This window comes from Triturus cristatus, chromosome 11 (assembly GCF_964204655.1).
Source record: "Triturus cristatus chromosome 11, aTriCri1.1, whole genome shotgun sequence".
Taxonomy (NCBI): domain Eukaryota; kingdom Metazoa; phylum Chordata; class Amphibia; order Caudata; family Salamandridae; genus Triturus; species Triturus cristatus.
The window spans coordinates 524,198,820-524,210,293 of record NC_140594.1 but is presented as its reverse complement, the minus strand read 5'-3'; the positions used below and the strand labels follow the sequence as shown (position 1 = coordinate 524,210,293).

Below are 11,474 nucleotides of genomic sequence, written 5' to 3'. Positions count from 1 at the left end.
AAAATCATTTTCCATCATTATAAAGGGTTTAGTGTATACATAATTCTTTTGAAAGCAAGCTTATGTGCCAGAGCTCTGAGATAAAAATCATTCACCATAATTTCTGAATAGGAAACAGATGGAAACCACGTCACAAAAACCTAACCGCTGGAACTAAAAAGCTGGCAATATTGAAACATTCCCATGGGTTATTCAGCATCTGAAAATATATTGATGCAGGCCTAACCTGCATAAAGCCTTTATTTTTCAGTATAGGTATTAAAAAACCTTGTAAATATGATGATAATAGTCGCAGAACATTATAAAGTGCAAAGTGTCTTGAATAGCAACAATTATCAAAAGAGCAAGGGCCCAAGTCTTTCATCTTGCACCAGCCATGGAGTTCTGCCAAAACAAAGTGCAAAAGGTTAAATCTAAATCTTGTTAAAAGGAAGCGGTGGTAAGGCTTTGTTATTTCATGGAGGTACGGATATATTGCTGGCAATATTTTCAATAGTATATGGGGTCGTACTGTGGATTTCAGGAGCTCTCCAGCCTCTCTCTCTGCTTGCATCACATAAAATATTTTTTCACCCGCAACGAGTCCTCTCTCACTAGCTTGTTGGAGGAGTCAAATAAGGTGGGCTGCCGTAATTTCACTGTTAAACGCTTGATACAACCTAGCCAGGGGATGCTACTTGCTTTATCTAGAGATAAACAATCCTGAACAATCTTACAATTCATTTGAATTCGGGGTTGGTTCAGATCATGATCCGTCGCAAAAGAGGAGCCATACCAATCAGATCTGATACAAACCAATACCCAGTTCCTGATGAATAATATAAGAAGGTGTTGATTACAGAAACAAAAGTAGGTTTCTGAAGAACTTATTCTTCACTATTTGGAGTTTTTCAGCCTCCTTCTATATATCCCCAGATATCTGACCCATAATTAGCAATAGCAGTACACTTGGCTCTGTATATATTTTGCATGGCTTGGAAAGATTTAGCCCCCAGCCTGCGTTTAAAATCAAGGACTGCTACTGTCGCTCTCAACATAACCTTCTTTTTTGCTTTTTTTGCAGTACCTATGTGCCCCTTTCATCAAACAATACCCCTATATATGAGAAAGTGGTCACCTTGTCATTCCATTTCCTTCGCAGAAATTGGTTTTTGGTCTCAGGCCCATAATCATTGGGTGCGATATAGAGAAATTGACACTTAAATCTAATGATCTCATGAAATCAGAAAAGGAATCTAGGAGACACTGAAGCCCAGTCGCTGTCCGTGCTAGTAATACAGAGTCATACGCATATAGGAGCGCGGGGATTGAACAATACCCTGCACAGGGGATATTAATACAGGCCGTGCACAGGGATGAGTCTAGATTCTTAATGTATAACGTAAACAATAGGGGAGCTAAGATACATCCCTGTCTATCTCCTCTTGTTATACAAATCTACTGTGTGTGGTTGCCCCTTTGATCGTATCTCACCTTGGCCAAAAGGTCCCTATGCAGGTGGGACAGAAAGTTAACAGTATTCCGGTCCATTCCTATGTTAGTTAATAATACCCATAGTTTGGATCTGTTTACTCAGTCAAAAGCCGAGGACAGAGCAATTAAGGCCAGATGTAGTGTCCTCTTTTTAGCGGTAATATATTTCCCTGTTATCAGATGTAAATTTAAGCACAGATCAGTCGTACCCCTACCTTTCCTAAACCCATACTGTAAGTTTGACAATACCTTACGTTCATCTAGCTAATCCGTTCATTTCTTAAGGATAACTCTCCCCATTACTTTTACAGCTGAATCAATCAATGATATTGGCCTGTAACATCGTAGGTCCTCTCTCTGCCCCTTCTTAAAGAATGGTATAATGGTAGATTGTGACCAAGACCTAGGCAGGCCATGCAAACAGGTTACATTAGAAACAAAACATGTGCCAATATTTTAGACCATAGTGTCACATTTAACTTGTAAAGATCGGCCGGGACACTGTCCGGTCCCGGTGCTTTGTTACTTGTCATTTGTGTTATGGCCTTATTTAATTCTTCTTCATTAAAAACCAAGGCGTATTTTCCCTTGACCAAGCAAAGGGGATGAGGTACCCCCATCTACCTGGTCACTATAGATATATTTAAAATGGTTGAACTACTGATCTTCGTGTATGGCACAATCCAGTGGGCAATTGCTCTCTCCCCTAAAGAATGGAATATTAACAATCTCCCAAAAACCTTGCACTATTTTTGATAATATCTGTAGACTGCACATCATTCCAGACTTCATTATTAATTTCTGTTTTATGACTTTTTAGCGTTTGTTTATACTTTTTCCTGAGTATAGCTATTTTGGGCCTTATCTTGGAGAGTTTGCTTCAATGCAAGAAACAACTTTTGGTGTGCGTCTTTACAATTATGTTCAAACCATCTCTCACCCCCCTCCTTATCAGTACACAATCATAGGTACACCCATTTGGTGAAGTACGCCATCCTGCCTCCGCTGGTCCAGTGAGAGAACAAAGAGGTCATACATCAATTTGCAACAATACTAGAACCGCGCGTAGAACAGAATTATGTGGTTGATGAGTGAGCAGAGACAGACTGGCCAGTCCTCTTGTTCATGGCAATGGGTTTGGTGCAATGCCGCTTGCAACATTGGGCAGCCTCATCTGCTGTCTCAAAAATAGTCACTTTGCCATTGTATTTTATGGGTAGTTTTGCTGGGCATTGCATTGAATATTTCACATTAGCATTACTTAAGATGTTCTTGACGTCCGTGAACTTGCGCTGCACTTCCTGCACAATTTGGGTGTAGGCTGAATAGATTGCCAGTGCCATGGCTTGATACTGCAGTGAGCTTATTTCTTTGGCAAGTCGCAGTGCAGTGTCATGATCCTGATAATTCAATATTTTGGGGATTACCATCCGGGGGCACCAGGGACCGGCCTCGGCCCGAGGGTTCTGTGCACCCTCTCTAGTGCAAACATGGTTGGGAACACATCCCTGCTGAATAGGTCAGCAAAGAGCCGCTCCACATGCTGCTCATGTTGATAGTCTCCGGAATTCCCGATATGTGTAAATTGTTCCTGCATGATCTAGCCTCTAGGTCTTCAGCTTTTGCCGCTGTTTGTTTAAGTTGCTTCTCCAGTTTGTCTAGTCATTTGGAAGTGTAGCAGCCAGCATCTTCCATATCAGAAATAAGTTGTTCAGCTGCAGTTAACCGCTCTTCTTGCTGGTCAAGTCGCTGGTGCATGCCCTCCAGCTTAGCAGCTAATATCCAGGCGGGTATTCACCACTCCGAAGGCCACCTTCAGTTTGGCAAGTATCGCCACAGTTACCTCAGCCACTGCAGCACCTGCACATGTTGTGCATGAGTCGGTGCCCCCACTTGGCTCATCTCCACCACGTCTAGGGGTCTTGGATGAATCGACCAACAGTGAGCACTGGCGAGGATCTGTGCACCCCATCACAGTAGTCTCCCTTAGCTAGAATGCCAGTTGTCAGACAGACCTTTGGGATTGTGCCAATGTGTAATGTGGCTTCCTCTATGATGGGGCTATACCCTGTCACCTGTGTCATGCAGGCCACCACAGTGTTAGCATAAGGTGTTTTGCCTACAACAAATTCAGTCTTCTCCCTGTCTACCCCTGTTCACTGGAGTGATTAGCGCTGCACATGATTGTGCAGTCATGGTCTTTTATTGCCGCAGCTGAAACCAGGGCCCAGGGTATTGCCCCCGGGGCTCAGGGAGACAACCCACGCTTGCAACTAGTATTACCCACGTCGTTGGTTGAACGCGCTTGTGTTTTAACACTGACGGCACACACTACAGCTCTCCAGCTTGATCATCCCGCAGACACATCTGTACTCAGCGCGAGACCGAGGCATCCGCAAAATGCGAACAAAGCCTGAACCACCACCACTTTAGTACCCCCTCCCTCAGTGTGGTGATAGCCGGGCACCATCCACCATGCCTCCTCTTACAGCGATCTGCACATCTCTTGTCTCTGGCCTTTGTACCAGCCGATCTCAATTTCTGCACAGACGGGATCACAGCCCCGCCCTCAGGCTCACCAGTGGCCCCTGTCACCGTGGTGCCTCCGAGGGTCACGTCAGGCCACAATCACCTCCAGCCGCGTCTCCGTTTCTCTTGGCTCTGCGTGGTCCTCGCCGGCTTCAGTTACTTGACGGGGTGTTCTGTATGACTCACTAGGATGATGGAAGGCATTTGGAAATAGTGTCGCGATTTTAGGCCTTCTAATGTTGGTGCAACCTTCGGAGCTTCAAGCTCGAGCAGCGATCTTGGTCCTTGGCCAAATCACGCCCCCTTAATTTAACATTTTTAAATGAGATTTCTTCTCCTATTACTATCATGGACCTATTCCTTAATTTCCCAACCCTATCCCAAATGTCCTGAACTACATTAGAATTACTAATAAATCACAATGACTGATCTTTGCTTCTCATCTTATTCTCGATCTCTCAACCTTTGACTGGTCTCCTCATTCTGCATTTCTTTCCAATGCATATATGCTGATGCATGCATAGTTACTATTTACTTACTACACATTACTGGGCAATCGCTTGGGTGTTGGGAGTGTACAAAGTACAAAATTAAAGGCACAGAAAAGTGAGAGAAGAATGTGCTAGCTCTCTAATACCAATAACTACCACCATCTCAGTGAAAGGACAGAGGAGTCTCTGAATAACTTCTTTATTAAACAGTCCCAGCAAGCGCCAACGACACAAGTAGGATTAGGTAGCGCTGCCAAGAACCTGTCTACTCTAGGATGGCCATCACATAATATTTATCACATAAACTTAAATTACCTAAGTGTGAGTTGAATGCTTGTTATTTAGGAAAAAATATTAGCATAGATAGAACACAACAAATCAATAATTATTACTCACCAAGCCCTGCAACCTCCACGCCCAGCAGGTCTAACAGGCCCTCGTCCCGGTCCAAGATGTCCGCCCATGAGTGTGTCAGCTGTTGCTGGGTGCGCCGGATCCCAGAACAGCGGAAAACAGGCCGGCGCACCCTCTACCAACATTGCTTCTGCTCCCTGAGGGCGTAGCTGCTACCAGGCCTTCCGCCTACTGCCAGGGTGGAGAGGAGGTGGTGCTGCACATAAAAAAACTAGTGCTGCCACCTCCACCTCTGTGAATAGTGCCCAGGGCTGCACCCCTTTGTTGGGCGGCCTACTGCAAGGTTGGTGACTGCAGATGGTGGTTCTGGAGGGCCTGGTGCTGCCACTCCCCTACTGTGGCATGGCGCTGGGTGGGGGGCGGGGAAGAAGAGAAAGTAGAAGAAGGAAAAAGAAGGAAGGAAGGAAAAAGAAAGCAAAGCAAACAAGCATTGAAAATGCAATAGGTCTCGCCTTTGATTAAGTTGAAGCCATTTGCTTCGCTAATGGTATTGTATAGCAAAGCAAATGGCTTTAACTTAATAAAAGGCGAGACCTATTGCATTTTTAAAGCTTGTCTTTCCAAAGATGCAGTAAAACGAATAGTATTGCGTAAGGGCAGATAGTGGTAGGCAAGAAAATTGAAACTACAATTTAACTATATTTAAAAAAGCTTTGGCAAAGCCAATAGGTTTCTCCTTTGCACAGTGGACTGGCACAGAGTAGAGTGCAGTGGTGTAGAGTGGCCTAGAGTGCACTGGCATAGAGTGGTGTAATGCACAGTAGTGCAAAGTAAAGTGGCATAGAGTAGAAAGGAGTGGTATGGCGCAAAGTGCACCGGCAGAGAATGCAGTATAGTGTGAGTGTAGTGGTATGGAGTGGAGAATAGCAGAGTGGCATAGAGTGCGGGGGAGGCGGAGAGGAGGAAAGCAACATGGGTGGAGGGCGGGCGTATAGGAATTGAAGGTACATGGACAGATGAAAACCCAAGCACTTATTTGAAGTGCTTGAACACGAAAAAAAAAGTAGCTCCAAAAACTGGAGCAATGGATCGACAAGCGTTTCATACATTCTCCAGGGGAAGGCTAAACACAAGAGGACATGGCGCCTGCATGCCGTGACAAACTGTAAACTATGGCCGGGTTGTATGTCAACTGGATGCCAACGTGTCTCGCAAAGACAGCACATGTGCCGTCAGGGCTAAACCTAATAAAAGATCAGGGTATTCAGAGCAGAAGGGTGGTGACAAGTACCCTGAAAAGTAGACTGCATAGTTCATGGAAATACAATATAATGGGCGGTATATCTTGATTCTCCGCCTAAAAAACGTGACAGCATCATCATTGGGTTTTGTTTATGCTTCCTCCACCCGGAGGGAACCACTGGATTTTAACAGTAGTGATCAGAAATAAAAATTGTGATAAAGTGCTCGTGTTGAGTGAAAAAATATGTTTAAAAAAAGGGTTTAGTCCCTCATGCTACCTGGACTATGTTTTTATCATTGTTTTGTGCATGGGAAAAGAATAAAAAAAGGGGAAGGTTGTGCAGAACGGGCATTTAGTGAGTCCACTGCGCAATCAGTCCGAATAGTTGGTCGACATGTTTCAGCCCTTTGTTCGCCCCGAAGGGTCGGGGGGCTTTCGTCAGGACCTTGAAGGTGATGAAAGGGTGCTGGGATAAAGGGATAATACCCAGAATCAAAAACAGGGGGAGTTCAAATGTCAATCTGTAGAACTCCTAAGGAAGGTTATTTGCCTTCTGGTGCTTCTATTCGAGGCTTCAATAAATAGGTACGGACGGGGTTTGCTGCGGGTTTTCGCAGGATGCACAACTTGTGCTGACGCTGTCTTCCTGTTTCGTGCATCCTGCGAAAACCCGCAGCAAACCGCGTCCTTACCTATTTATTGAAGCCTCGAATAGAAGCACCAGAAGGCAAATAACCTTCCTTAGGAGTTCTACAGATTGACATTTGAACTCCCCCTGTTTTTGATTCGGGTATTATCCCTTTATCCCAGCACCCTTTCAACACCTTCAAGGTCCTGACGAAAGCCCCCCGACCCTTCGGGGCGAATAAAGTGCTGAAACATGTCGACCAACTATTCGGACTGATTGCGCAGTGGACTCACTAAATGCCCGTTCTGCACAACCTTCCCCTTTATTATTCTTTTCCCATGCACAAGACAATAATAAAAACATAGTCCAGGTAGCATGAGGGACTAAACCCTTTTTTTAAAAATATTTTTTCACTCAACACGAGCACTTTATCACAATTTTTATTTCTGATCACTACTGTTAAAATCCAGTGGTTCCCTCCGGGTGGAGGAAGCATAAACAAAACCCAATGATGTTGCTGTCACGTTTTTTAGGCGGAGAATCAAGATATACCGCCCTACGAACCACCTAAACGTGAATGAGGGTTTTTTAAGGAATAGATGAAAAACCATATAACCCTGGAAAACAGGTACAAGTGATCCATTCTTTTTTGATTATAAACTACTTGCCGGAAGGTGAATGGACCACATCTCCTTCTATCTCCCTTATCTTGATTTAAACATACAATATAATGCACATTTGCAATGAAGAGTCCAAGTTTTAGTAAATTTGAACCTAGGTATCAGAGATGCAGGTAAGAAACTAAGCCAGCAAGCAAACCATCCCAGCAAACATAGCTTCATGTGAGCGTACGTTTCTCACATCTATACGAAAGACCTGAATGGCAGGTGACAAGCTACGAGACTTACGCGGTCAGTATTTTACATCTAGTAATCACAGAGGTAGTCCCTACAGAATATTACCTATTGATTAATACACAAATAAAATTGGAGCAAGAGAAACCTACAATTGAATCCTTATTTTACCCCTGGGCAATGGGATGGGATGGGAGGCAGAATGGGTAGCATCCCAAATGTAAACTTGCCATTTGGCGATGTGGCTGAAGTTAGCTGGGCAAATAAAATATTTTACAAGTCAAAGATGTGGCTGCAGTATGAGAGCGCTCTCCCAGCTACAGAAATGCTGTCAAACTCAACTACGACAAAATCTCCAGACCCGGGATGGGTGCAAACACGCTCCTAGAGACACTTGCATGTTTTCAAACCATTCTCCGTCATGCTATACTGGCTACAAAGATCCTTCCGACCCGCCTAGACTGAACCTCTATCTTCTATGTTTATTTCTAACTTAATATTTACCCATCTCCCTAATCCCGGCACAGTCAGTTGTTGTGGAACCATAATGAAGATGCAGTCATTGTTGGTCCGAATAAGAAATTAGATGTAAGAGATTGACAGAAAATTGATGAAGGATTAATTAAACTGTATCTATAGATTGGATACAGTGTTTTGCATGCCTACCTTCTTTGCTCAGGGGTTTCCTCACAACATACTGGCGGACATCATCTTCTTTGGAAAGGTTGAAGAGCTTGCGGATTCTACTCGCTCTCTTTGGACCAAGACGACGGGGGACAGTGTTGTCAGTCAGGCCAGGAATATCTTTCTCGCCTACAAGGAAATTAATAAAGACATTATACGACGTTATCCTCTATTTAGCACAATTCATTGACGGGGCAATGATCCTGCAAAATGAGGGCTGGAATACAATGGCAAAATAGGGAATTAGAGTCTGCGTCCTCAAAAATCAGGTGTTATTTGCACCAGCATCTGCAAATCCACAACAGTTATGTCACTGCTAAAATAGACACTTGAAAGGGTTCTGAGATCTCGCCGCTCAGTCACTTGATGAAACAATCCATTAGTTTTACTAATTCGCTCAGGGAATGGACAGTATCCAAAACATGACGTGTTTATTAACGGTTAAAAAAAGAATGCATCTCACCTTTCCTCACAATCACCAAGTTGAGCACGCTCAAGTTGGCATCAACAATGCAACTACGCACAGATTTATGCTTGCGTTCTCCAGTTCTTCTTGGGCAATAGCAGGTGTGCCCCTTGCTAAGGAGCAGCCGGACACGAGTGTGGGTCAGGACTCCTTGCTTCGTGGGAAACCCCTGCTTGTCATTGCCACCGCTGATGCGGACAACATACCCCTAGACAAGTAAAACATGACAGTTTGGGGCTTAGGATGGCCAAAGGTGTGTTACTCACACATTAAAATAACATTAGCATCGCCATACCGTACTGAAACCATCTGAGCTGTGAAGGGTCCAACAGTATTCCAATATCACATGACGAGCTTCAAAATGTACGGTAATCTGCTGCTCTATTTAACCACCGCTAGCAGTAAATCAGTCACTAACACCAAACAACATGTATTTTAAAAGCAGCAATTAACTTGTAGCCTACGTGGTATATGCGAGCCGTTCCAAAAATATCAGCTGACAATAGCAAGCTAAGCGTAGTACAATGCAGACTTGTAAAACAAAAACAACTGAGTTGAATAAGCAGGCAACACAGAATGTGGCACGTATAATAGGCACGCATATTTCACACACAAGGAACTAACGAGAACCTCAATACAAAGTTCTTTCACTTAACTACTTTTTATGCTGTATAGAAAATGGAGCGATACTAAAATGAAATTACTCAACACTTGCATTCCAAAAATAATTAAGTTACATCTTCAACAGCACACCCGACCCCCTCCAAGTTACTTTCCCGTGCACTCATTTGCAACACTCCACAAATCACATAAACACGTAGTCTCGTCTCACCTTCCACTCATCACCTAAGGGATCAGCAGGAACTTCGGTGGCCATGCGCTTCGCGTAGAAAGTTCGGAGTTTGCGCTCATCATCCACTTCGATGAGCTTCTGGCAGCCAGTGGCCGGGAAAGAGATGTTGAGCTAATGCACACAAAAGACATATCATTAATAAAGATTCACACGCTGTCCACGCCAACCCATCCCATGCAGTTTCACCTCAGTCCTACGAGGAGCCTTGGTCTCACAACTGTCGCAGGAAAACAAAGGACGTTTCACTAGGCAGAAAATTTTTACGCTACTTTTAACGGGATCACAAAAAATGGAGATTGCATTCTGTTCCGAAACTTGAAAACACGTGGCATTCAACTGCCACGTGCGCAAATAGCAGCTAAGATGACAGGCCCTCCTCATCCATTGCTGGAAATATTCAAACAAACAAACGCGGCCCGATGTGTGTACATCTGACTGATGTCCACATGTCCAGCCGATAACACAAGCGTGCGTATATATAAACACGCCCAATTACTTTGTAGCCAAGAGAATCGCTTACTTTTGGGTGTTAAAAAGATAAATACTTTGACTGAACACCAAAAAAGGGAACATGGCCATAACCGCTCCAAGGAAAACGGAGATGTTGTCATTACAGCATTAAATGCTGTAGCATGGCACTCGACCAAACAAAGCAGCTCTGCAAATATTAAAGTGCCAAGTGACACGCGGAGGTTATAAGCTAGACAAGTACCTGTTCTAAAAGCCGGGCGTCTTCTTAAAACGTAGGATGACACACTTGTCACCGTGGCAGATCGGGTCTATGACAAGAGTTGCCTACAGGTAAGGATGTACAATACAGGATACCAAAGCACCTTACTTCATTAAGCGCACAATCTGAAGTTCTCCTAACTCTACTGTCCCATGCTAAGGCCTCCTGTTGAAAAGACTGCTCCCACCATGGGATCTGTCTGCAGCCCATGCCTCCAACTGCAGGAGGCCGCCATCTTGGAGAGGGAGCCCGGCTTTTCTTACTCCCTCACTCCATCCACCTCCATCCTCCTCAACGCAGTGCTGCAAGTCCCCGAAGGCTCTCGGTTAGCACCCCCAAGACCAACTCAACCCGCTGACCACAACATTTCCCGAGTCCGTAAGTGTCTTGGTTGCCAGAATCGCCTGCTCACCTTCATCCTCGCAACTCGCCTGAGATCTGCCGCCGGAAAGAGAAAGAACTTCCGCCCAGAGAATTCACATAGCTCGGAGGACCTCTCACGAGAAAGAAGACGCGCAATCTGGGGATGTTTACATTTTGCATAGAAAGCGGACTTAGCAGCAGCTAAAATAAGAGAACTTCTAATGCGGAACTTTGAATTGTGACATGGGAAGGAAAACGCCACATGCAGAAGCATAACTTTTAGCTAAAATAAAACAAGGCTCGTGTGTGCGACGCTGTCCTTCGCAATTTACCTGTCAACTTTTCAAAACGAAAGAAACTAGGGTGGTTGTATTTTAGATGAGCTTTTGAGGTTAAAATTGCTTTTTTTAAAGCGCATTTTTTACACTAATACAGTGACACTTTCTCACGGCTAAACCCAAGCATCGAAGTGCATGGAAAGATATAACAAGCGCTCTGCATGACGTTTTTTGTTTGTACACTTTTCTCTTTTAGAGCCGTCCCAGTTGGACTGGCTCGACTGACTTCCTTTTGTGCTAAAAGGTTTCTTATCTTTATGGGGCCATGTGTTTGGCCCCATAAAGATAACAAACCTTTTGCGCCAGCACGAAATCAGGGCAGCCAGTCCAACTGGGACGACTCTAAAAGAGAAAAGTGTACGTCACTGGAAGCTCTTTTCCAATGGCTGGCCACCGTTTACCATAAACGGTGATGCCAGCCAATGGAAAAGAGGGGCGAGGCTTAAACCACGCTAGTGAAAGCTACCC

General features: G+C 44.4%; 1 protein-coding gene across 1 annotated transcript; it reads right to left on the bottom strand.

The window, feature by feature from the left end:
• Positions 1-8,194: 8,194 nt before the first annotated feature.
• Positions 8,195-10,723, bottom strand: LOC146784510 (small ribosomal subunit protein eS6-like). The gene is made up of 4 exons (XM_085635110.1): positions 10,718-10,723; positions 9,555-9,686; positions 8,720-8,930; positions 8,195-8,385 (listed from the first exon to the last, which is right to left on the bottom strand). The coding sequence occupies exons 1-4, from the start codon at positions 10,721-10,723 to the stop codon at positions 8,195-8,197; spliced, it is 540 nt and encodes a 179-aa protein (XP_085491236.1).
• Positions 10,724-11,474: the final 751 nt, after the last annotated feature.

Bases quoted from the DNA above. Each gene is read 5' to 3' on its own strand.
- LOC146784510 (XM_085635110.1), bottom strand. The intron at 8,931-9,554 runs GTGAGACGAGAC...TTACTTGTCTAG, and splicing joins CCTTAGGTGATGAGTGGAAG to GGGTATGTTGTCCGCATCAG. The intron at 8,386-8,719 runs GTGAGATGCATT...ATTTCCTTGTAG, and splicing joins CTTGGTGATTGTGAGGAAAG to GCGAGAAAGATATTCCTGGC.